The following is a 27970-nucleotide window of genomic DNA, read 5'->3' on the forward strand; positions in this document are numbered from 1 at the left end:
AGGCAGTCACGCACGCACAGTAGAACCGCGGCCAGTTTGTGTATTGCGGTCCATGAACAGACTAAGGTTAGTTTCACACTTGCGTTGGACGGGATCCGTAGCATTGCGTTGTGTGACGCATGCAACGGATGCGTTGCATATAGTGGAACAACGCATGCTACAGATCGTACAAAATAACGCAATCCGTTGTTTTTTTTCCGTGTCTTTACACATCTGAGCATGCGCAGTTGTGTAAAGACAGCTGCGTTAACGGAATACGTCAAATGACGCATTCTAACGGAATCCGCCACCATAGGCGTCCATTATAAAAACAGCGGACGCCTAACGGATTCCTGCAGGTTGCGTTTTTTTGACACTCCGCCAAGCACAGAAAAACGTTACATGCTGCGTTCCATCCGCTCGACGCAGCGTCAAAATAACAACGCTGCGTCGTCCAGCGGATGCAACGCAGACACTTGCGTTACAGTGCGTCGTCCATACAAGTCTATGGAGAATAGCGCAGTGCGTTAACGGACTGCGCTATTCTCCATAGTGACGGAATGCGCTGATTGCAAGTGTGAAACTAGCCTAAAATGCACGGACTGGCCACGAGTCTCCTGTGCCATGCGTAACTGCCTCATAGAAATACATGTAGCTGTCACACGCTGGTCGGGAGAGTTGCGGACAGTCCATGCATTCTGATCTGTGTATGGACGTCTGAAAGATCCCTTGCAGGGTTTCTTCCGGTTATTCCAGGGTTTCTTCATACACTCCAAAGACATACTGATTGGGAATTAAGATTGCGAGCTCCATTGGGGAAAGTGATGATGAGGTCACTAAAAAGTATCCAACATAGTTGCTCCGCTTGATGAGGCCTGATTTCTACATCCGTGCAGGTTCTTGAAAAAAAAAAAATCGATTCCTCCCCTCCATTGCTCCCTTACCTTTACTAATCGCAGTTGTAACGGGAGATATTGTGTGAATAGATATTTTAGAAAACGTTGTTCCAATACAGTTATTCATAAGACTTCAAGGTGGGTCGGCCTGAAATAGACATCTTGACTAGACCCTCACATTACGTCTCAGATCATCATCATGAAGTCCTTGCACGGTCCCTTTAAGTGTCACACCTGCCCCTACCTACCTGTGCCGTCTGGTGTGGACCGGACAAATGTGGGCAGCATCTTCACGCAGGCGGTGGGGTTGGTTTCTATCCCAAGTCCTTTCTCCATCTCCTTGCTAAATCTGTTTGATACCTCCAAGAGGGTCTCATCGGAGAGGCGCATGTGGTAGAGGTACTTGTCCACCTGAAGACAAAACACAAGACAAATTCCCGTGAGCTTTTGCTGCTTATTTATTCTACTAATTTCTCATAAAACCAGAGGATTGAGAGACCAAAACCAAGGCACTGCAGCACACAGGGGCGCCTGTACAGTATACATTACTTCTGGGGACTGAAGCCATTTATGAAATTTTACCACCTATGCAAATAAAATGCCTATAGGAAAGTAGGAACAAAAGAGCATCCAAGAAGGAACGAGTTAAAGTAAGTGATGATGGCGGTAAGGCCTGTAATTACACACTGTAATGTCAGAACACTCCCTAGTCAAGGTTTCCGTCTTCTCCAGGATGTCCTACAGCCACAACTAAGGGATAGTATTAATCCTTAACTAATGAATCTGTAACCTTAGTGCTGCACAGACTCAGGGCTAAGAAAGTATCCTGGATGAGATCAGCGTCTCGGGTCTGGTGAGATGGCAGTATCGGGATACAGTATCGGGATATGGTCCGTAGGTGACTCTCCAAGCAGGCTGGAGTTACAGGGTGCGATAGACCAGATGGACCACATGGTCCTGCTAGGAAATGAACCGTCCGTGGCAGCCATCGAGCACTTGTACGGAGGCCGAACAAAAAAAAAAAAGAGAGATCAAGTCTTCACTAAAATGGACTAGAAAGGGTCACTGCAAAATTCACATCACGTGCCACGGCCTCTCTCAGGGACTGTTAGTGTGATGCCCTGGACTATCAGGTCATCACAGGGTATTTTACAATCTGCCCTCCCGTACAATATCCACCTCCTTCTTGGTTATGGGTCCCCAACTACATGGTGTTGCCTACAACAGCTAGTTAAAATCCTACGTACACTCTGCACCACACCCACCAGTGGACGGCCTAAGTGGTATAGGGTCGCCTACTTGGGGGGGGTTGGTTAAGGGGAGGTCAGGAGTGTCAGGAGAGTCAGTAAGTGAGTCAAGAGAGAGTGTTGAGGAAGTGGAGGAGAGATAAGGTCAGGAGCCGGGCTCCTTGGAAGCCATCTAGGTAGCAGACGGTGGTCTGGGCCTGGAGGAGCTGGACCCCCGGTCATAGGGGAACGTGGCAAGGGGCACGGAACTGTCGAGGAGGACAGTCGGCGGCCTTGCACCATCACCAGGCTGGGACCAAGGCACGACGGGGTACGTGGCCCCTAGGTCAGGGAGTAGCTTCAGGCAACCTGACAATTTACCCGACAAGAACGTAGCCTTCAAGATCCGCTTTCTACCTGCTCTAAAATTGGGGTATTAGCGAAACGAGGGGGATAGGACTTTCCACTGAAAACGGTCCAGAAAATCCTAAGTGTGAAACCTGAGAGCAAGCTCCCACACTTAGCCATAGTGGGGAGCGGGACCCGACTAGTTCCATACTACCGGAACCAAGTGAGAAGTAACTGAGTGCCAGGAGAAAAGGTCACAGATCACCAGGCAGCACCATTGGGGACGGGACCCGAACTAAGCTCCCCTCAGCGGCAACGGTATCCAGAACTTTGGTTTATCCAGTGGTCGGTGTCAGCTTAATGGACTGAGCGAGTACAAAAGTGACCCCTTTGCACCCAACGGCACTCCCCGAACACCATCACCGAGTCCCGGGGCATCCCCCCTACCCGTGGAGGGTTCTAACACCTGGCTGCCCCACTCCAATCACCCCTGGGTACTCGCAACTGCAGCGGTTGTACTCCACATTACCACACACCACGGGTGGTGTCACGAACTCTAAACACAATCCCCTGTAAATACCCCCGTCATTTTGAGTGGCCGCACGACCCCCGGGTCCGGACACCCCTCGAGCCACCGCGGATCCGTATCCGAACAGCCTGGCTGCTGACACGGGGGCTGCACATTAGCGCTTATCAACAGATTCACCCACAAAACCACGAGGCCGATACTTTAAAGTAAATGGCCGTTACTGAGCATTTAATGAGTGTGATGTCTCAGCGCTGCGGTTGTGCAGATATCAGTCCATAAATGAGTCATCTCTCATTTCAAAAGGTTAGGTCAAGAGGCCGATACAAAACCATATGGGAACAGAAAAGGCATTAATAGGACTGTTCTGACCCCATGCAGGGGCAGCACGTACCGGGCTTTAACCTGTGCTACATACAACCATTTGTCGACCAGCATAAAATATCCAATGCTCCTCGTTTCTCCGTTTTGGTAATCAGAACTGAACAGTCTCATAAAAGGATCATCAGCCTCTGGAAATGGAACGTAAAGAGGGTTTATGGGGCCTATATTCTGCAGTCACTATGTGACCACAGATTAATGAACCCTAATAATGTGCACTGTAAGGATTGCGCTCTCTCTGCCCGCTGGAGCAGTGGTCACATAACCACATGTGATTTGCATATCCAGTTGGAATTGATAGGCAAATAAGGCTAAAGAGCTATTTGTAGATCTGAAGCCTCTGTCACTCCAGCTCTATTTCCTGCCCAGCATCACCTGTTCTTGCTTTACTGACAGCTCCATTGCCTGCACGTGGTGGCACTGGGTGGGCAATTGCAGCCCTTTAAACCCTGTCTGAAGGGAGCCATAGTCACATATATACACTACCACACAATTCCCCTCATATAACATTAGGATAGGTGATAGAGCCTTTATTCCAGCATCTGATGGTACAGAAAGTCTGATACAGCATCATCATTTCCTCTACAATAAAATAATGGCACAGAACAAATATGGTAGATATAATAGCCGATTGTTAACATTTATTATGCATTTTCCCTACCGAATCTTACTTCCCCATATAACGAGGTGTGCATTTTTTATAATGGCGGCATAGAAGAGACGTACACTCCTGCGTGGCAGCATACTGTACAGCCCATCAGAGATATACATGAGTATTTAGGCTACGGTTATAAGAATCAGATGTGAACAGAGGCTAAAACAAGGGCACAACCTGGAGCTGAGTGGCCTTACGTGGCTCTTCGTGCCCTTATACGTGGCCTCCAACCATCTGGGCACAGGAATGCTTGTCTGTCTTCTGTCCGATATAAGTGGTACCCAGCATTAATAATTGCCCAGCTAAGGATGGGCTCGTATGAAGGTTGTACTGTGTCGCCATCACTAGGCTTCCAAAATACAGAGAATTTGCCCTTTGACTTGTTTGTAAGGAGAAAATTAGTTAATGGTGGTGGTTTGTGTGAGTCCTTTCATTGTAGTCTATGGGAGATGTGAAATCTTAGGCCTTAAAGGGAATCTGTCACCAGGTTTTTGCTCCCCCATCTGAAAGCAACATATTGTAGAGACAGAGATCCTGATTCCAGTGATGTGTCACTTACTGAGCTGCTTGCTCTCATTTTGATGATATCTCTGTTTTCTCAGCAGCAGATCTGGCAGTTATACAGAGCTCAGGAATAGGGATGAATACCTCAAATATTTGGCTTTGCGAATATCCGATGAATAGGTCGCTGCTATGCGAGTATTCGATGCACAATGTAAGTGTATGGGAAGCCCGAATAGTTGTTTTTCAGGTTTCCCATAGACTTACATTGCGCATCGGATATTTGCGAATAATCGAATAGCGGCGACATATTCGGAAAATATTTGCAAAGCCGAATATTTGAGGTATTTGATCATCCCTACTCAGGAACTTGCTGGACTACCTGAAAGTGCACCAGGTAGTCCTCTGATGGTAATCTCCTACTAATTAAATAGTGATTGTATCAAAAGTACACTAAGCAGCTGAGTAAGTGACATTGCTGGAATCAGGATCTCTTTTCCTTCATCATGCTGGTCTCCGATTAGGTACTGTAGCAAAAACCTGGTGACCGAGTCCCTTTAATTACCCACATATTCTTCAATAGAGAGAACCATGTGAACGCATGAGCTATTCATCTGATTGGGGCAGAAGAGGATCCTTGCCCTCCCAATAGGTGAAATTCCTGAACTTTGAGCTGACATTTATGGCACCTCAGCAGTATATACCAGAAATGTCAGCTGACAATAGTCTTGACGTTTTATTGGAAGTGATTTAAAGGGAATCTATTACCAGGTTTTTGCCACCTAATCTGAGAGCAGCATAATGTAGGGGCAGAGATCCTGATTCCAGTATTGTGTCAGTTACTGAGCTGCTTAGTTTAGTTTTGATGATAATCTACTGCTAATTAACAGTGAGTTATTAGAGGACTACTTGGCATGCTGTCAGGTACTCCAGCACATTCATGAGCTCTGTATAATGCCAGAGTCACACTTGCGAGTCTCTCATTGAATCACCCGGCATGGACTCACACTCTCAGGACAGTAGCATCTCAGCTGCATAGACATACATGCAACCGACCCGCTCCTGTCAGGAGAGTGTGAGTCTGTGCCGGATGATTCAATGAGAGACTCGCAAGTGTGACTCTGGCCTAACTGTTAGATCTGTAGCAGAGACAACAGTGATTTTATCAAAATGACAGCAAACCGCTCAGTAAGTGACATCACTGGAATCAGGGTCTCTGTCTCAACATTTTCATGCTCTCGGATGGGGGGTGTGGGGGGGGGGGGGGGGGCAAAAACCTGGTGACAGAGTCTTTTTAAAACATCCTCGTGTCCCTTGAAACAAAAAAGGTTGTGCATCAGTGTTAAGACCCCGTCACACACAGAGATAAATCTGCGGCAGATCTGTGGTTGCAGTGAAATCATGGACATATTGTTCCATTTGTACACAGCCACAAACCTGGCACTGATTGTCCACAATTTCACTGCAACCACAGATCTGCCGCAGATTTATCTCTGTGTGTGACAGGGCCTTAGGTCACATTCAGAAATCCCTGTGAAACGTCCTTTTGCTGTTTTATGGGGCAGCATGTGGACTCAATGAGTAATGGCCAATTCTGATCCTGAATATTGGATGAGGCTCACAGATCTATGATTATATGGCAATTCTACTCGATGTGTCTGAGATATAGATATATATCGATATAGATTATAATATATACTGTATCTCATATATATACATACATACATACATGCACACACTATATATATATATATATATATATATATATATATATATATATATATATATATATATATATATATATACACACACACACACACACACACACACACACACACACACACACACACACAGTATATAGATGTAGAGATACGATAGATAGATAGATAGATAGATAGAGGGATAGAGGGATAGATAGATAGATAGATAGATAGAGGGATAGATAGATAGATAGATAGATATAGATAGGACACTTCTCACTGATGTGTGACCGCAGCCTAAAGGCCCCGTCACACTAAGCAACATCGCTGCTAACGAACAACTTTTGTGACGTTGCTAGCGATGTTGCTGTGTGTGACATCCAGCAACAACCCGGCCCCTGCTGTGAGGTCGTTGATTGTTGCTGAATGTCCTGGGCCATTTTTTAGTTGTTGCTGTCCCGCTGTGAAGCACAGATCGCTGTGTGTGACAGCGAGACTGCAACAACTAATGTGCAGGCAGCAGGAGCCGGCTTCTGCGGAGGCTGGTAACCAATGTAAACATCGGGTAACAAAGAAGCCCTGTCCTTGGTTACCCGATATTTACCTTTGTTACCAGCCTCCTCCGCTCTCACTGTCAGTGCCGGCTCCTGCTCTGTGCACATGTAGCTGCAGCACACATCGAGTTAATTAACCCGATGTGTGCTGTAACTAGGAGAGCAGGGAGCCAGCGCTAAGCATTGTGCGCTGCTCCCTGCTCTGTGCACATTTAGCTGCAGCACACATCGGGTTAATTAACCCGATGTGTGCTGTAACTAGGAGAGCAGGGAGCCAGCGCTCAGTGTGCGCTGCTCCCTGCTCTCTGCACGTGTAGCTCCGTGCACTGGTAACCAAGGTAAATATCGGGTTGGTTAGCCGATATTTACCTTAGTTACCAAGCGCAGCATCTTCCACGCGGCGCTGGGGGCTGGTCACTGGTTGCTGGTGAGCTCACCAGCAACTCGTGTAGCGACGCTCCAGCGATCCCTGCCAGGTCAGGTTGCTGGTGGGATCGCTGGAGCGTCGCAGTGTGACATCTCACCAGCAACCTCCTAGCAACTTACCAGCGATCCCTATCGTTGTTGGGATCGCTGGTAAGTTGCTTAGTGTGACTGGACCTTAACAGGCAGAATGTATCACCGTGTTCTATCTGATCCCTTTATAAAGAATTATGCCGGAGACTTCGCAGTTTCGTATGCCAAGACGTGAGGTCACTTTTCTTGTCTTGAGAGAAGTGTTATAAAACAAGACACGAGTGTCTTCATGGGAACGCAATAGGCAATTAATAGTTGTGTAAGCCGCCACCACGCCTGCCAGAAACCGGTCCACTCTCTAAACAAATGATGCCCGAGCACTGCCTCCGCTGCGCTCACATCACACGCTGCACGCTCATCATGTCTGATGCAGGAGGGGATGAAGAAATGAGTCACTTTCCTCCAGCGAGGGTGTCTGGTTTCTGTACGTGAGGGGGGAGCGCTTCTACAAACTGCACAGGGGTTTTCTCAGACAAAGGAGGATGGAGGAGTGTCTAAGCGTCACCTCACTGCCGGACTACTACCCCACTCTACTAGTCAGGATACACAGTAGTCTTAGTTCTTCTACATCTGTAATTATGTAGATATAAAATGTTCCATTCTACAATTGCTGCAATATTGGGAGCCAGAAAAAGTTTCCTTTTAACAAGGACCAATTGCCAAACCTATGATTGTTCCCTGCTGTAAATGCTGCTGTTCTCCAGAATTTGGCGAGGTTTGTATTTTCTTCCTGCGCCTCTCCATTCCCGAGATAGAGATGTCTATTCTCTTTTTAGCCAAGTGGGTGAGGTCCTGATAGAGTCCTCCAAGAGTTGGAGTCTTTTCTAGGACCACAGCCACTTGCCTATATAGGCAAAATGTATACAGAGGGGGTAAGGGCTCTTTAGGAATGGAAAGGCGTATGAAGAGAGGAAAAAACAAAGCCAGATTAAGGAAAACATCAGGATCTACACCAAGGGAAAAAAAACATTAATGGCAATTAATTTTCAGGAGGATCTGTCAGCAAATTTCCAAATACATTAATGAGATATCTTAGACCTAATGAGGCTGGTGTACTTACTCTGAAAATCCATGTCATAATGGCTGTACAATCCAGATATCAAAGAGAATCTCTCACCAGTTTTTTGCCACCTAATCTGAGAGCAGTATAAAGTAGAGATATAGATGCTGATTCCAGTGATGTGTCACTTACTGAGCTGTTTAAACAGTGATATCAAAACTACACTAATCAGCAGTAGATCATCATTACAGGACTACATGACACGCTGCCAGGTAGTCCAGCAAATTCATGAGCTCTATATAACTGCTAGATCTGCAGCAGAGAAAACTGTGATTTTTATCAAAATGACAAACAGCCCAGTAAGTGACACATCGCTGGAATCCAGGTCTCTGTCTCTGCATTATGCTGCTCTCAGATGGGGGAGCAGAAACCTGGTGACAGATTCCCTTTAAGATAAGCGTTTTGAGGCTAGATGTGCAGTCTAACATCTGGCAGGAAAGGATTATACTGCAGATCTGACATGGACTTTCAAAGCAAGTACACCAGCCTCATCAAGAGAATAAAATGAATGACATGCGTTTCATTACTTTCAAGTTCCTGCACCATCCCATATACGATTCTAGTGCATGGGGAATACGAGGCTACATATAACCACACGCGGCTTCTAGTGACGGCTCATCTCTGTATCTTGACTCATTCATGGTGATCTATAATGACTCAACTTCATTCAGGAGACACGGTTTCTTGACAATGAAACTTCCCACATTGCTGCTACAATGTACTATCTAGGTCTTCTGCGCTCTATTCTTATTTTCCCACTAACACTTATATAGGTGGGCGCGAGGTATGAAGAATCCCTTTAAATGTACCCGCATACTACACCGCATTCCTGATAACACTTCTATATCTCTCCAGGCTTTCAATACTAAGCAGCAAATGCAATCTGCAGATTTCCTAGAGAGCGGCACAAGATGCAGACATGACCCAATTAATGCACAGCAGCGACGTCCTCCAGATTGAGGCGTTCTCCCCCTTAGAGATCTGCAAAGCCATTCCTCGAATATGTGACCTTTAGGAGCGATGCCTGCAGGGGGCGCTCAACTTTACAGTTAAGATGATGTAAGTAAAAGAAAAAAGTGACTAATATCTGATCCAGCCTCGAGAACGTGACCGGACTGATATCGCAGATTGCGAGCTGAACGGTCACCGTCCGATATACCGCTCTATAGTAGAAAAGGAAAGTGCCGCTGGAGCCAATAGTGGACAGATTTCCTCCTATCCTAAGGAGTGTCTTAAAGGACAAGTGTCCAGTTTTTGCTCGGTTTTACTCCCACTGCTCCTGAGTATTCAGCTCTCTTTTTTTTTTTTTAATCCGCCATATGGTTCAGAGATATGGACCTATTTTTCTTATTTTTTCCAAGGGGGTGGTGCTTACAGGGTCATAATGTAGAGCAGCTTCAACCACGCCCCCAGATAATCTCTCGGACCACACCCCCTTGGTAAACACCATATAAATTAACAAATAAGAGCACAGACTGGCCACTTTTGACCTGGTAACAGGACCTCTTTAAAGATGTAGCCGACATATAATGGTGGCTACAGGCACAGATTTGGGGGCTCTTTAGATCTAGTTACAATGCCATACAATGAGTAAGACGATTTCCACGGATTTCGCCTTTCGTTGACTAGCACCGCCCCATCCATTCCTGCCCTGGAGATTTCAGCGTACATTGAAAGGTCATTAATCTGCCCCTAACAATAAAGCATGCTCATCAGCGAGCTCGCTTGCTCAGAGATGTCTCCTAGAAACACCCTAGCAACCGATAAATTCCTATACACAAGCCATTGGACAATGAACATGGTGGAAAGCCAATTGTCTCCCAACAGTGATTGGGGAAGTCCGAGACAAGAGAAATTCCCACAGATGTGCTGCTGACCTCTTTTCTTCTATAGAGGTCTATGGTTCATTTTGCCTGGCTGCTACTGATGAGCGGGCACTACCATGCTCGGGTGCTCGGTACTCGTAACTAGTGATGAGCGAGCACTACCATGCTCGGGTGCTCGGTACTCGTAACTAGTGATGAGCGAGCACTACCATGCTCGGGTGCTCGGTACTCGTAACTAGTGATGAGCGGGCACTACCATGCTCGGGTGCTCGGTACTCGTAACTAGTGATGAGCGGGCACTACCATGCTCGGGTGCTCGGTACTCGTAACTAGTGATGAGCGGGCACTACCATGCTCGGGTGCTCGGTACTCGTAACTAGTGATGAGCGAGCACTACCATGCTCGGGTGCTCGGTACTCGTAACTAGTGATGAGCGGGCACTACCATGCTCGGGTGCTCGGTACTCGTAACTAGTGATGAGCGGGCACTACCATGCTCGGGTACTCGTAACTAGTGATGAGCGGGCACTACCATGCTCGGGTGCTCTGTACTCGTAACTAGTGATGAGCAGGCACTACCATGCTCAGGTGCTCTGTACTCGTAACTAGTGATGAGCGGGGACTACCATGCTCGGGTGGTCGGTATTTGTAACTAGTGATGAGCGGGGACTACCATGCTCGGGTGGTCGGTATTTGTAACTAGTGATGAGCGGGCACTATTATGCTCGGGTGCTCAGTACTCGTAACTAGTGATGAGCGAGCACTACCATGCTCGGGGGCTCTGTACTCGTAACTAGTGATGAGTGGGCACTACCATGCTCGGGGGCTCAGTACTCGTAACTAGTGATGAGCGAGCACTACCATGCTCGGGTGCTCTGTACTCGTAACTAGTGATGAGCGGGCACTACCATGCTCGGGTGGTCGGTATTTGTAACTAGTGATGAGCGGGGACTACCATGCTCGGGTGGTCGGTATTTGTAACTAGTGATGAGCGGGGACTACAATGCTCGGGTGGTCGGTATTTGTAACTAGTGATGAGCGAGCACTACCATGCTCGGGTGCTCAGTACTCGTAACTAGTGATGAGTGGGCACTACCATGCTCGGGGGCTCAGTACTCGTAACTAGTGATGAGCGAGCACTACCATGCTCGGGGGCTCTGTACTCGTAACCAGTAATTTGACGCTCAGATGGGCTCGACTCGAGTACCAAGAGTAATGGAAGTCAATGGGGAACTCGAGACTTTTCTGGATCTTCCAGAAAAATGCTTGAGTTTCCTATTGACTTCCATTACTCTTGGTACTCGAGTCGAGCCCATCTGAGCGTCAAATTGCTGGTTACGAGTACAGAGCCCCCGAGCATGGTAGTGCCCACACATCCTGACTGGCTATGAGAAAATCAAAATGGCTTCCGACGTAAATTCTTACGTGTATCTCTCTCACAAACTAACAAATGAAATACCCTCAGAAATTTTTTTGCCACTTGTCAGGTAAAAATAAACCCTTCTAACCGAATATAAGAGGGTCCCTCACTCAGGACCTTCATTAATCAGTCAGTGCAGAGAGTGTCTCTCATATCTGTATTACGTGGGCAGGCCGCTCACTCCTATACACGACATGTTGTGCTTAGTTACCCGGGGACGCTGCCATGTTTCCTCAGGGATCACCATGAGTGCCAGCAGTGAGGCACTCCATGATCAGTTTATTTAAAGGGATTCTCCAGAAATAAAATGTCATTATGAATAAATCCTTTAATACCTTTTAATTAGCATATTACACTAGTTTTAGCAACAGAGGTAAAAACTGTAGAATTAAAATGGCCGCCACCTTGCTATTCTAATCCAGGTTTCTATCAGTGTATTAATAGGGCAGAGGCCAGTGGACATGAGTAGAAGGAAACTCTGCTGCTGTGACCTAGAGACTGTCGGGTTCACACTGTGGACCTTCCACTGCTCAAAGGCCCCTGACCTATTAATAACGTAGGACAGGATTCTGTCAGGGTAACAAGACGGCGGCCATTTTATTTCTGTAGCCATTACCTCTCTAGATAAAAAGAGCAACATTTGTTAAAGATATAAGGAATTTATTAATAACAATATTTCCATTCTTTCCTCACATTTTTCTACTTCTGGAGCCCCCCTCTAAGGGGACACGGCTAGTTTACCCATATATACAACCCCTTTCATCCATGCTTGTGCTGATTTCTCTAGTCCTAGTATTCTTGGCATTGATAGTTTCATCCGGAAGGGTTTCCCACAATACTATGGCGATACTTTATTTGGAGGAGATCCCCTTAAAATCATGAATTTTTATTGATCCCAACTGGCAGCCAAGAATAATTTACTTCCATCATCCACCTCGCTGCGACTATCCCAGCCCTGGCTGCTGCACTGGATGGGTCACATCGTACGGACTATGTGACGGTATTTTACAGGATGGCAGCCGCTCTCGTATGAAGGGGAAGGAAACAGTTAATGCGTAGCCCGAGCTCGGGGCAGGACTTTATGTCAATTTCTGTGCAACCAAACAAACTTCCTGTTAGAGACAGAATTTCCATTTTCCATGTTGTAGTAATCGCTGCTAAGTGATGAGGAAAGATGGAGGGGGAAATCCCACTGTGACACCGCGAGGCAGCCACATGCCATCACAGCCACGGCACGTCACATCGCTTACCCCAAAGGAAAGCCAATTACTGCAAGAGCACAGACCGGGGGAAGGGGGCTGCATTTACTGCAAGAGCACAGACCGGGGGAAGGGGGCTGCATTTACTGCAAGAGCACAGACCTGGGGAAGGAGGCTGCATTTACTGCAAGAGCACAGACCTGGGGAAGGGGGCTGCATTTACTGCAAGAGCACAGACCGGGGGAAGGGAGGCTGCATTTACTGCAAGAGCACAGACCGGGGGAAGGAGGCTGCATTTACTGCAAGAGCACAGACCGGGGGAAGGAGGCTGCATTTACTGCAAGAGCACAGACCGGGGGAAGGAGGCTGCATTTACTGCAAGAGCACAGACCGGGGGAAGGAGGCTGCATTTACTGCAAGAGCACAGACCGGGGGAAGGAGGCTGCATTTACTGCAAGAGCACAGACCTGGGGAAGGGGGCTGCATTTACTGCAAGAGCACAGACCGGGGGAAGGGAGGCTGCATTTACTGCAAGAGCACAGACCTGGGGAAGGGGGCTGCATTTACTGCAAGAGCACAGACCGGGGGAAGGGAGGCTGCATTTACTGCAAGAGCACAGACCGGGGGAAGGAGGCTGCATTTACTGCAAGAGCACAGACCGGGGGAAGGAGGCTGCATTTACTGCAAGAGCACAGACCGGGGGAAGGAGGCTGCATTTACTGCAAGAGCACAGACCTGGGGAAGGGGGCTGCATTTACTGCAAGAGCACAGACCGGGGGAAGGAGGCTGCATTTACTGCAAGAGCACAGACCGGGGGAAGGAGGCTGCATTTACTGCAAGAGCACAGACCGGGGGAAGGAGGCTGCATTTACTGCAAGAGCACAGACCGGGGGAAGGGAGGCTGCATTTACTGCAAGAGCACAGACCGGGGGAAGGAGGCTGCATTTACTGCAAGAGCACAGACCGGGGGAAGGGAGGCTGCATTTACTGCAAGAGCACAGACCTGGGGAAGGAGGCTGCATTTACTGCAAGAGCACAGACCGGGGGAAGGAGGCTGCGTTTACTGCAAGAGCACAGACCGGGGGAAGGAGGCTGCATTTACTGCAAGAGCACAGACCGGGGGAAGGGAGGCTGCATTTACTGCAAGAGCACAGACCGGGGGAAGGGAGGCTGCATTTACTGCAAGAGCACAGACCGGGGGAAGGGAGGCTGCATTTACTGCAAGAGCACAGACCGGGGGAAGGGAGGCTGCATTTACTGCAAGAGCACAGACCGGGGGAAGGAGGCTGCATTTACTGCAAGAGAACAGACCGGGGGAAGGAGGCTGCATTTACTGCAAGAGCACAGACCGGGGGAAGGAGGCTGCATTTACTGCAAGAGCACAGACCAGGGGAAGGAGGCTGCATTTACTGCAAGAGCACAGACCGGGGGAAGGAGGCTGCATTTACAGCAAGAGAACAGACCGGGGGAAGGAGGCTGCATTTACTGCAAGAGCACAGACCGGGGGAAGGAGGCTGCATTTACTGCAAGAGCACAGACCGGGGGAAGGAGGCTGCGTTTACTGCAAGAGCACAGACCGGGGGAAGGAGGCTGCGTTTACTGCAAGAGCACAGACCGGGGGAAGGAGGCTGCGTTTACTGCAAGAGCACAGACCGGGGGAAGGAGGCTGCATTTACTGCAAGAGCACAGACCGGGGGAAGGAGGCTGCATTTACTGCAAGAGCACAGACCGGGGGAAGGAGGCTGCATTTACTGCAAGAGCACAGACCTGGGGAAGGAGGCTGCATTTACTGCAAGAGCACAGACCGGGGGAAGGAGGCTGCATTTACTGCAAGAGCACAGACCGGGGGAAGGAGGCTGCATTTACTGCAAGAGCACAGACCGGGGGAAGGAGGCTGCATTTACTGCAAGAGCACAGACCGGGGGAAGGAGGCTGCATTTACTGCAAGAGCACAGACCTGGGGAAGGAGGTTGCATTTACTGCAAGAGCACAGACCGGGGGAAGGAGTCTGCATTTACTGCAAGAGCACAGACCGGGGGAAGGGAGGCTGCATTTACTGCAAGAGCACAGACCGGGGGAAGGGAGGCTGCATTTACTGCAAGAGCACAGACCGGGGGAAGGGAGGCTGCATTTACTGCAAGAGAACAGACCGGGGGAAGGAGGCTGCATTTACTGCAAGAGCACAGACCGGGGGAAGGGAGGCTGCATTTACTGCAAGAGCACAGACCGGGGGAAGGGAGGCTGCATTTACTGCAAGAGCACAGACCGGGGGAAGGAGGCTGCGTTTACTGCAAGAGCACAGACCGGGGGAAGGAGGCTCAGCATGAATTGCCAGGGTCATAAAATACTACAGTATTTTACCATACCCCTGACCAGAACCGCCCCCGTGTGACCCTTCAAAGTGCACACTCCAATGGAATTCCAGTAGAATGTGCGCTCTAGCGTCACACACGCCTCCCGCCCCCCAGCAGCGCTCTAGCGTCACACACGCCTCCCGCCCCCCAGCAGCGCTCTAGCGTCACACACACACACGCCTCCCGCCCCCCAGCAGCGCTCTAGCGTCACACACACACACGCCTCCCGCCCCCCAGCAGCGCTCTAGCGTCACACACACACACACGCCTCCCGCCCCCCAGCAGCGCTCTAGCGTCACACACACACACGCCTCCCGCCCCCCAGCAGCGCTCTAGCGTCACACACACACACGCCTCCCGCCCCCCAGCAGCGCTCTAGCGTCACACACACACACGCCTCCCGCCCCCCAGCAGCGCTCTAGCGTCACACACACACACGCCTCCCGCCCCCCAGCAGCGCTCTAGCGTCACACACGCCTCCCGCCCCCCAGCAGCGCTCTAGCGTCACACACGCCTCCCGCCCCCCAGCAGCGCTCTAGCGTGACCATACACATTGGATAGACGTTGGTAGATAGTTAAACCATTGATCTGGTGAAGGATCTCAGGTGCAGTCACGCATTTTACTTTGATATTGGTTGTTCTAGTGGTTCACAGCAGCCATACTCCAAGAAATGGTCGCATGAGACACTTCTTATACACAGAAAGCCCATGTATGAGCCAGGTGAGCCAACAGTGCTACTATGGGACCAAAACATATACACAGCTGACTGATGATCGGCCAGGGTGGTGGAGATCGCCATTATCAGCCAACTTTAGTGTAAGAACATGTAAGGGCGGCCAGTGATTGTGTGTAAGGGCTGCCCTGCACTCCAGCGGCACTGCCAGGAGGAGGGAAGGAAGGATAGAGAGAGAGATCCTCACCTTCTGCACTCCAGCGGCACTGCCAGGAGGAGGGAAGGAAGGATAGAGAGAGAGATCCTCACCTTCTGCACTCCAGCGGCACTGCCAGGAGGAGGGAAGGAAGGATAGAGAGAGATAGATCCTCACCTTCTGCACTTGGTCATGGTTGAGCTCGGTGAAGAAGTATGCCAGCAGATGGGAGGCGATCATGTCTGTGGCCGCCCCGGGGATGTAGCAGCTCCTGTACCGCGGCGTGCCCTATGTGCCCTGCTCCGTTCCGCGCTCCTCGGTGCCGGTTGTTTCCTCTACTCTGTGCTCCTCGGTGCCGGTTGTTTCCTCTACTCTGTGCTCCTCGGTGCCGGCTTTTTGCTCTGCTCCGTGCCCCTCGGTGCCGGCTTTTTGCTCTGCTCCGTGCCCCTCGGTGCCGGCTTTTTGCTCTGCTCCGTGCCCCTCGGTGCCGGCTTTTTGCTCTGCTCCGTGCCCCTCGGTGCCGGCTTTTTGCTCTGCTCCGTGCCCCTCGGTGCCGGCTTTTTGCTCTGCTCTGTACTCCTCGGTGCCGGCTTTTTGCTCTGCTCTGTGCTCCTCGGTGCCGGCTTTTTGCTCTGCTCCGTGCTCCTCGGTGCCGGCTTTTTGCTCTGCTCTGTACTCCTCGGTGCCGGCTTTTTGCTCTGCTCTGTACTCCTCGGTGCCGGCTTTTTGCTCTGCTCCGTGCTCCTCGGTGCCGGCTTTTTGCTCTGCTCTGTGCTCCTCGGTGCCGGCTTTTTGCTCTGTACTGTACTCCTCGGTGCCGGCTTTTTGCTCTGCTCTGTACTGTACTCCTCGGTGCCGGCTTTTTGCTCTGCTCTGTGCTCCTCGCTGCCGGCTTTTTGCTCTGCTCTGTGCTCCTCGGTGCCGGCTTTTTGCTCTGCTCCGTGCCCCTCGGTGCCGGCTTTTTGCTCTGCTCTGTACTGTACTCCTCGGTGCCGGCTTTTTGCTCTGCTCTGTGCTCCTCGCTGCCGGCTTTTTCCTCGCTGTCTCTCTCTACAATGTGCTTCATTCACTGATGCCCGGCAGCCAAGCCCCCGCTGACGTCACGCCCATCATTAACCTGTGCGCTGCCGCCGCACGCCCTGAGCATCCTCCATCCTGTGTGACTCACGCTATACAGCCCCGCGCTGTCTCTGCCGCCACCAGAAGTGACTAATATGGGGAAGTGACAGTCTCCTCCGGACACACCGCACTCTACCGTCCGTGTACTCGGCATGGACCAACATGTACAGGAAAGTCTGCAGCATCCTGAACCGGGACTTTAGGGGTTAACATTGCCAAGAGCCGGCACCGTAGGCCATTGGCTGGCAATGGGGTGTGTTGGATGCGGCCCTGGAATTGGTTCGCCAGGCTGCTGATGTGGGCGGGGCTATGTGCCGTCGCTCTTGGTGGTCCTGGAATTTCCCTTTGGATGAGAAGTGAGAATGACTGACCCCGCCCCCAATATACGTCACGTGCGGGAGCGGGGGTCACGTGTCCACATCTGGAGGGAGTTATGTAATGTGGGATACGCAGCTGTGATAGACCTGAAGCCCCCGCGTGTCAGATAAATGGACCCTTGTAGCGTTGTAAATCCTATAAAGACATGTTCCGCCCACTCCGCTAATTATGTAGCAATGTCCCCCATCCTGGTACATACACCGCTGAGCAAAAGGGTAACAATGTTTAGAGCTTTTGACTTTCAGTCTCCATATCTCACCATCCACTCCAGCTCTGCGCGTGAGACTGCCTTCATTTTATAGACAATCATATTGGCTATCTCATACAGAAATCTGACTTGCAGCTATTTAGCATATGATTAGTCATGCAGATTCTGGTCATGTCACTGCATTGTTACTGTTTTGCTTCTAAAAATCGGAGTTGAAATTTTGATTATTTTGTTAGTATTTTGTATATCCACCTTTGGCTTTCACCACTGGCTGATTCATTCTGGCCCTGGATCAGATTCAGGCAGGTCTCCACCAAAATCTGATCCCAGGTCTCTATTATACGTTCCCAATGTTGATGCATACTGGGCGACTCACTTGGGTTTGTATACAGCTTTTTGTTCAACTCTACCCACAAGTGTTTGATTGGGTTGAGGTCTGGAGAGTGTGGAGGCCATTCCTGCACCTCTAAAGGGTGCTTTACACGCTGCGACATCGCTACCGATATATCGTCGGGGTCACGGTGTTTGTGACGCACATCCGGCGCCGGTAGCGACATCACAGCGTGTGACACCAAGGAGCGACGATCAATGATCACAAAATTGTTCAAAAATGGTGATCGTTGACACATCGCTCCTTTCCTTAATATCGCTGCTGCCACAGGTACGTTGTTGCTCATCATTCCTGCGGCAGCACACCGCTATGTGTGACACCGCAGGAACGAATTACCTGCATCCACCGGCAATGCAGAAGGAAGGAGGTGAGCGGGATGTTCCGGCCGCTCATCTCCGCCCCTCCGCTTCTATTGGCCGGCCGCTTAATGACACCACAGTGACGTCGCTATGACGCCGGACGCACCTCCCCCTTGAGGGAGGGATTGTTCGGCGGTCACAGCGACGTCGCTGACAAGGTATGTGCGTGTGACGCTGCCGTAGCGATAATGTTCGCTACGGCAGCGAGCACCAAATATCGCACCAACGACGGGGGTGGGTGCTATCGCGCTCGACATCGCTAGCGATATCGCAGCCTGTAAAGCACCCTTACTTCATTGACATTGAACCATTTCTTCACCAATCTCGTTGTATGCTTCAGGTCGTTGTCCTGCTGGAACACTATGTCTTCCTTTTCATACCCATAGTACTCGAGTGTACGAAATAACTAGTCTTGTAGGATACTCACATATAAGCTCAGCACGGACACCACCATCGATCCTGGTCAAGTATCCAACGCCTTTGGCTGTGAAGTAACCCCATATCATCAGGCTTCCTTCACCAAACTTGACAGTTCCTTCAATCTCTCGATCCGTTAGCCCCTTTTTCCCTTGTTTCTTCCATACAGACCCATTTACACCCATCAGAGCCTAGTCTATTGACCGTCATCTCATCGTTCCATGTCACCCGTTTCCAATTTTCTACGGTCCACTTTTCGTGCTTCTTTGCAAACTTAAGTCAATACTTCCGATGACAGTTTTGAAGTTGAGGCTTCTTCATCTTTTTCAGGTCACCATTCCAGACTTTGTGTAACGTGCATCGCACGGTGCTTGCATGGACATCTGAGATCTCACTATTATGAAGCATACGAGCCGCCTCCACTGTTGTGTTTGTCTTTCCAGAACTCAAAGACCTTGTGATGAGCTGACTCCGATATTTTACCTAAACATTCCCTCTTCGCTTTTGAATGAATGCACAGACTTCATTTCATATTCTTCCAGGTGTCATGGCGCTCACATGATGCCGTTTGGCAATTTTCTTGGTAAAGAGACCGCTATCAATGATCTGGATGATGCTGTTTCTCTTTTCTTGGGAAAGCTTCATGGTGGTTCCTCGATTTGAACCAATGCCCTTTCACTTGGAAATAAATCTAATAACACACTGAGTTGTTAGGGAATGTGAGAATAGGTTGTAATTTGTAGTATATAGGAAGAAAATGAGTTTTCAAACACCAGAAGCAAAACAGTAACAATACAGTAACATGACAAAAATTTACATAACTAATCACATGCTAAATAGTTGCAAGTCAAATTTATATATGAGATAGCCAATATGATTGTCTATAAAATGAATGTAGTCTCATGTTTGAAGCTATAGTGGATGGTGAGATATGGAGCCTGAAAGTCAAAAGTTCAAAATATTGTTACCATTTTGCTTGTAAGTGTATGTTCCTCATCCTGATAAATAAGTCACCCATCCTGGTATATTTTTCCCAATCCAGGGCCCCATCCTGGTCTATCTGTCCCCCACACTGGTATATATGTTCCTATCCTGGACTGCATCACATCACACATGTTGCGTATTTGTGCCTATAAGGGCGTGTTCACATGTTGCATAAATCAGGTGTTTTTTGTTTCTGCACCAAATTATACAATAACAATCAACTCTGATTAATCCATTTTTGCTGCTTTTTTTTATCCCTTTTCTCCATTGGATCCGACAAAAAACAAACGCACAGCGGACGTAACGGACGAGACACATCAGTTTGTTCACAGGATTCCTGTGAACGGAATCCTGTGAAATAACATCCATTGCGCCAGTTGACATCTAAAAAACGACGGATCAGTCATTGCGTCGCAACCACGGACTTGACAGATTTAAAACAACGGAAGTGTGAATGTAGCCTTATATAGCATCCCCCTTCTTATGTATAGCACCATCTCTTCCTTAGCGTATTCTCATTATTTTTGTTAATCACAGCGCCATCTCTTTATTATATAATCCTCTCTTGTTAGCTATAAAATGACTGCTGATGGGGCAGTATCTGACCAGAAGACCAGGTCATCAGCTCTTCCATTAGCTTTACCAGTTTCCATCAGCAGTCATATAATTTTATATCTAACAAGAGAGAAAGCTATAAAATAATGACAGAGTGCTATAAATATCAAGAGAATCCAATATGTAGGGACGGTGCTGTGTATAACAAGGTATACGACATATATATCTATAGATGTAGGTTTGTCGCCATAAAAGAAGGGGCCCAAGCACAATTTCTTATACAGGGGCTCCAAGCTGTCAGTGTCCGCCCCTGGATGGGGATACATTTTAAGATGCCTCCGACAAGCTGGCCTGGCATTACACAAGCACATAGTGTCCTTGACTGTCGTTACTGAAGCCTCATGAACTGAACCCTGGACGGAGATCTGACCTGATCACCAGGGTGAGCAGTAAATAGGTTTATATATAGCGGAGGTCAGAATGGCACTTGAGTCCACCGGGAGCCGTCCATTCCCACAGTGTATGTACATTTCATACCTCAAGCATTTATTGGCAGCACATGATCACCGCACCCCTCAGCTACGTCTGATCAGGAGACGTTTCTTGGTAGGGCTGGTCCTGATATGTGGCCGGAGGCTCCACACACATCATGCACCTGTTTAACCCATCACCTACTGACCTCCTGCTAGTCCTACTCATCCTCAAGAACATATAGCCTGACCTAATAACCAGAAGGATGTTCTTCTGGACAAGGCAGACACAATAGAAAGAAACTGTGTAGCCCACAGCGACTGCGAGAGAGACGTCTGCTGTCATCATTTGCTCTGAAAGAAGACTGATTACTCCAGGTCACATGTATGAAAATTAGAAGGGGTAGGAGTCTGTACAGCGACATCGGTGACATTAGGGACATAGTGGTGGATTTGGCAGATCCGGTTAATGCGGCAATTATCAGATTTGCTCCCTTGGAAGTGGAAATAATCTTGTAATAAAACAGTAGGTACTGGGAATTGGAAAGAGGACATATCCCGGCTGTAAGAGAAGAGTCCTAGTCCTGCGTGCACAGTGTACAATCCTTATAAAGTCCATATACATTTTGCTATAATAGGACTCTATTGGTGAGGTCTGTTCATACGGTTGCAAGTGTGACGCCCTGGCCTATCAGGTCATCACAGAGTATTGTGCAATCTGTCCTTCTGCATGGTATCCACCCTCCTTGGTTACAGGTCCTTGTCCTTTGGTGTTGCTAATGTGACGCCCTGGACTAGTCAGGTCGTCCCAGGTAGTCACACACACACACACCCACCCCCTCCCTGAGTAGGTGATAGCAGCCAACCAAGAAACCCTTGTCACCACCCTCCAGGTTTGATGTCCACACCAGGGGGGCGGAGCCAGGTGGTTGGCTCCACCCACCGAGGAGTTCACAGGCCTGGAGGTGGGAAAAAGACAGAAGTTCTAGTTGACACACAGAAGAGAGTAGTCTTGACAGTGAAGGAGGGAGGTTGAGTTCAAGGGCAGACCTGTGACCAGGCCTGCCAACAGTCTACTCAGGTGGCTGGGTCGGAGCCCAGTCACCTTTGGCAAGGAGGCAGACGGTGGTGGCCGCCTGCAGGAGCTGGGACTACAGCCGGTGGAACCGTAGGGACCGGGGTCGGGCGGTGGCCGGTACCGAACTGGGGAACCAATTAGAAACCGGAGCACCAGGAGGGGTACTCAGACCCAGTACAAAGCACCGAACCGACAGGGCCGAGTCAAATCAACTGATTAAGGACTGGACTTAAGCACCTATCCCACACAAGACCCGTTAGAAGACAACAGCCCAACCATACAGGGTAAAGCCACCGCTAAGGCATAGAGACCCAAAGGGCCAGCGTCTGTGGGCTAACAGGGCTCTTCTGACAACCAGGAAACCGGGGAGCGGACTACCGTTGCTTAGGCACAGGAGTCAAATATTCATATAAAAAAGGTGCAGGAGAAAGGCGGAAACCACCTAGTACTAGGTGGCAGATGTTGGTCTGGGCCTGGTAGGAGTTGGAACCCCGGTTGCAGGGGATAGTGTCAGGGGGCACGGACAGCCGAGAAGGGCAGCCGGCGGCCTTGAGCTATCACCGGGCAGGGGCCAGGGCACGACGGGGTATGTGGACCCTAGGCCGGAAAGTAGCTTTACGCGTTCCGGTAATTTACCCGATGGGGGTGAAGACTTCAAGATTCATCCCCAACCCGCTCCAAAATCGGGATACTAGCGCACAGATGGGATAGGACTTTCCCAATACAGTCCAAAGAAATCCTACGCGTGAACCCTGAGAGCAAGCTCACTCCGTTAGCCATACGGGTGAGCGGGACCCGAGGAGTTTTATACCCAAGGGTCCAACAGTGACAAGGTGCCAAGAACAGGTGTACACAAATCCTGAGGAACACACTGCACCACACCCACCAAACACCCATTGGGCAGCTTGAGGGGAATAGGGCCACCCAGATGGGGGGATGGTAGAAGGAGGGCCAGAAGTGTCAGAGAAGACAGAGAATGTCAGTGAGCCGTGACAGGACAAGGTCATGCTGCGGAGCTGGGTTTCTGTACCCGTCCCAGGTGCCAGACGGCCTGGAAGGAGGTGGAACCCCGGTTGCAGGGGGTAGTGACAGGGGGCACGGTAATGCCACGGAGGGCAGACCGGTGGCCTTGTACTACAACCGGGCAGGGGCCAAGGCATGGCGGGGTACGTGGACCCAAGGCTGGGAAGGAGCTTTATGCAGCCCAGTAATTCACCCGACGAGGACGGAATCTTCACGAAACGTTCTCCACCCGTTCCAAAATCGGGGTACTAGTGCAACGAGGGGGATAGGACTTCCCAAATTCATCCAGAAAATCCCAAGCGTGAACCCTGAGAGCAAGGTCACCCTGCTAGCCACGCAGGTGATCGGAACCCGAGTAGTTTCAGGCAAAAGGGATCCACACAGAGGAAACACAGTGCCAAGGGACAAGGCTTCAGACCAACCAGCAACGCCAAAAAGGCGCAGACCCAGCGTGCTCACCCAAAGATTGCAAGGCATTCAGGACTTTGGTTTACCCGGTGTCAGTGTCAGCATCTCTGAACTGTGTGAGTATATCGTGCCCCTCTACTCCCGACGGGTCCCCAGCCTACCATCACCGAGCCCCCGGGACACCATTCCCCTGCCCAAGGAGGGGTTAACATCACAAACTACCATCCCATCACTCCCGGGCGCTCTCCCCCAAACGCAGCAGCAGTGGTATCCCACCTTACTACGACCCGTGGGTGGCGTCACGAACACTATCCAATCCTTTCACCCCCTTTTGTAAATATCTTTTCCCCCCCTTTTTGATTTCGGGCGACCGCACGATCCCGCCTCGGGTCCGGAGACCCCTCGAGCCACTGCGGATCCGGATCCGAGCAGTCCGTCGGCTGTCGCGGGGCGGCACAAACTTTCTATCTCCCTTGTACTTACCCCCCTTCTCCTTTTAATTCGAGTGTCCACGCGGACCCCCTGGATCCAGAGACCCCTCGAGCCACCGCGGCTCCGGATCTGAGCGGCTCGGCCGCTGACGTGGGGGCGGTACACAAGAATCACAGGCTTCTTTGGCTGGTATATCTTCGAAAATCTTCCTGCTTTTCACCTTTTCAACAAAGGGCTTAAACCCTGCAGTGGAATTTATCACTTCTATGCCAGATTTCTGGACTCAATAAGTAGCTAAGGCGGGCTTTGCACGTTGCGACATCGCAAGCCGATGCTGCGATGTCGCACGCGATAGTCCCCGCCCCCGTCGCAGGTACGATATCGTGTGATAGCTGGCGTAGCAAAAATTATCGCAACGCCAGCTTCACACGCACTCACCCGCCCTGCGACCGTCGCTCTGGCCGTCGCCCCGCCTCCTTCCTAAGGGGGCGGGTCGTGCGGCGTCATAGCGACGTCACACGGCAGGCGACCAATAGCGGCGGAGGGGCGGAGATGAGCAGGATGTAAACATCCCGCCCACCTCCTTCCTTCCGCATATCCTACGGAAGCCGCGGTGACGCCGGTAGGAGATGTTCCTCGCTCCTGCGGCTTCACACACAGCGATGTGTGCTGCCGCAGGAACGAGGAACAACATCGGACTGTCGCGTCAGCGTAATTATGGATTACGCCGACGCTGCAGCGATGATACGATTACGACGATTTTGCGCTCGTTAATTGTATCATCTAGGCTTTACACACTACGATGTCGCATGCGATGCCGGAACTGCGTCACTTTCAATTTGACCCCACCGACATCGCACCTGCGATGTCGTAGTGTGCAAAGCCGCCCTAAATCTGTCACCAATTTTAATATCTAGTACACAGACATCGCAGATATATCAAATTCATGACTGCACTATTGTAGATGCTTACTTTTCGATTCCAACCAACCGACTATGCCTTTACCCCTTTTCCAACAGATTCCCCTTCTAAATAAACACATGACACCTGCTTGGATGAATTGGCCAAATCGACCTTTATTAAACAAACATAACAATAAATAGCATAACTTCTTATAGCGAGGAGGGTTTTTGGAGCTCCAAAAATCTGGCAGACGTTCCAGTAGTATTAATAAAACCATCTGGCGTTGCCCCCAGCCGCGACCACCAGCTCGGGGACACCTCTTACCAGAAAACCATTTCCCTAACATCGACCCCACCCTGGACAGCCCCAAAGTCCGCCAGATAATTAACATTCCAAAGGAAAAAGAGGGGGCTACTATCCACCTGATGTATAACCCCCCACCACCATTTTACCACCAACTCCAAGAACCCAGCTCACTACCCTTAGCCGAAATGACACCGAATAGTTTATTAAATACAATTCCCCTACCTCCTGAACCATCCACACTCCAACTCAATGCAGGATGGAACCTTTTCTGGTGGCCACATGCTCAGTTTTGGTAGTCCCCACCCCACTTTTTCAATGCAAGGTATTACATTGATCTTTTGGATCAACTGAAGACAGCTCTGGAGGCCAAAAGGCACAGAAAGCTATCCAAAGGAATCTAAGGAATCTTGTTCCTGCAAGACAACGCCTTCGCTCACACTGCACAAGCGACCACGGCAAAACTGGCAGAGCTGGGATTTCAGCTGGTTGACCACCCACCTTATTCACCAGATCTAGCTCCCTCCAACTATCATTTGGTGCCAAACCTGAAGAACCATCTCAAGGGTACCAAATTTCACACCATTTCTGACGCCATGGCTGCTACGGATTCTTGGTTTGAGGCACAACTGAAATCCTTCTTTTTGCTAGGCTTACAGAACTTGGAATACCGATGTAAGAAGTGTGTTGACCTCAGTGGAGAGTATGTGGAATAAATGGAAAGTTTCATCATCCTCTCTCGTTTCTTTCCTGGTAAAGCCAAAGACTTATCAGCAGCCACTCATATACCTTATTCAATACTCAACCCCCCCCCCCCAGCTTTACACCAACCCCTTAAAATTTTGCCCCCACCCCCCCTACCCCAGAACCCACGCTTTTCTTTGGACCCGGAGTTAACCCCACGTTGCCCTACACAGTCAGTCATGGGTCACTTCGCCCATGGCTCAGCTGTGGGCTTCGTTCCATCTTTAAGATGATCCTTTTTACTGGAGTTGGTGCAACTTTCTCCAGAGTTAAAACATTTTTTGATCCAATTTATGGAGCAACATCATCCATTCAATGAAATGGGCCAGCAAAAAAAAGTAACATCAGGTGGATGCCATCCAAACACTGTCCATTTGTTCCGAGCTTGGTTGGTAGAGAAGCTTAATAAACTCCCATTAGTTTTTTTCCCCCTCACATTAGAAAAACGAATACGCACCAAATCACATCAAAATCGGATTCAGATCACTGGTAAAAAAAAAAATCGTCCATTATTTATTTATTTTTTTGTGTATGTAGAAACAAATCTGATGTGTGAATACACCTTTATTCCAAGGCAGGATTCAGACAACTGAGTTTCCTGTGTAGATCACCCACAGACAGTACACTAACCAATATTAGTCAATGTGATAGTGCACACCAGACCTAAAAATTGCAGAATGTAATATTGTCTTGTGTGATTGCCACTCCAGCACCCGTCTTTGATGTGGATGAGTGCACAGAACTGCACATGGACTCAGATATGTCTGCAATGTGATAAGTATGAGAATGTAATCTTTCATGTGAGCCCAGTTTTAGGGTATGTGCACAAGATGTATTTTAGACATGTTTCTCCTGAAGCGTCTTTGCCACCGGCGTCTTTTACATACTTTATATTAAAAATAGTGCCAGCTTCCAAAAAGAAGCCGCCTAAAGAATGTTTGGCGCCCCTGGGGCTTCGGTCGCCATAGGGTACTGCACCTCACTTAAGGTGCGGTACTCATCCCGGGTATAGAGGAGGTCGGTACCGGTTCCACATCCAAACATTCCATAAACACACAGTAGGTTGCCCACCCCACTGGGGACTGGGCTAGGGTCAGGTCTTAAGGTTGCCACCAAACACTGGAGCTTCCATCCACTAGTGACAGGAACTCAGGAATAGTAGGGGCAGCCACAGGGGGAAAAGGGAGGGGCATCATGTCACACTAGGGAGTTGTCTCTGGACACAGGTTGGGGAAGGAAGCAAGGAAAGTTTACCGGTGGAAGCTTGTGGGACACAGGACTGAATACGGTCGTCAAGGGGAGAGCTTAGTTCCTCCCTCGGGACCAGCTCAGTTCAGGGTACGGGGCCCTAGGGTGGCATATATTTCACTTTGAACCACAAGAATCCGACGGACAGGGGGATTGCTGGTCCCTCTGGACACCACAAGATCCCGGTGCACAGTGGCACATAGGGTCCGGAATCTTGATTACAGTGAGGCCCCACAGCAGATCCACACCACCTGCACACGGGACAGGAACATTAACACTAAACAGGGGTCCCCAAGCACTTCAGGTCACAGGGATCCACACCAAGAGCGCGAGAAGGAAGGGCCCACGATCCACAACACCGGTGTTGACCTCCGAATTTACCCGGGATCAGCTTGGGTCCATCACGGCAGAGACCGGCACTCCAAGGTTGACAACTGGACTGTGAGTAAAGAAACCTTTAATGACAGAGACTGTCAGCCTGTCCTTGCCTTCAGCGCCAATGACTACAACCCCCGCTATCATCCTCCCTGGGGTCCGCTCTACCTGTGGGGAGCAGAACAATCCCGGCTGCGATACCATCCGCCCCAAGGGACAGCACCCGCAGCGGCGGCTAATCCCTGGCCGCACACCACAGGTGGCATCACGAGACAATCATCCTTATCATCACCCCTCATCCCCACCATCATCCCATCCATCCTCCCTTTCGTGGACACCACAGAGTCACGAAGCCGGGCAGGACCACCCGTGACATCCCCTGACCCTTCACCGGCCCAGCGACGAGTATTCCCCCAGGCCTCGTGGGGTGCTCCAAATGGACCAGGCATTTCTTTAAGCCTAACAGAAATGACAAGAGATGGGGCATGTGCACTGAGTCATTTTGATATTGATGTGCAAATGTTTACTAATTTTTTTTATATTTATTTGGTGATTTTTTTAGGCA

The 27970-nt window shown here is 49.8% G+C and overlaps 1 protein-coding gene across 1 annotated transcript in view; it reads right to left on the minus strand.

Moving 5' to 3' along the window:
- Nucleotides 1–17313, minus strand: part of LOC142304104 (hexokinase-2) — a 59703-nt gene extending 42390 nt beyond the window's left edge. The window contains exons 1-2 of the mRNA XM_075346142.1: nt 16188–17313; nt 1124–1286 (exon numbers count right to left, since the gene is read on the minus strand). Coding sequence (XP_075202257.1) covers nt 1124–1286; nt 16188–16250 — 226 coding nt within the window. The 5' untranslated portion in view covers nt 16251–17313. The remainder of the gene's footprint in view (nt 1–1123; nt 1287–16187) is intronic.
- Nucleotides 17314–27970: the final 10657 nt, after the last annotated feature.

The sequence above is a fragment of the Anomaloglossus baeobatrachus genome, chromosome 4, assembly GCF_048569485.1.
Source record: "Anomaloglossus baeobatrachus isolate aAnoBae1 chromosome 4, aAnoBae1.hap1, whole genome shotgun sequence".
Lineage (NCBI taxonomy): Eukaryota > Metazoa > Chordata > Amphibia > Anura > Aromobatidae > Anomaloglossus > Anomaloglossus baeobatrachus.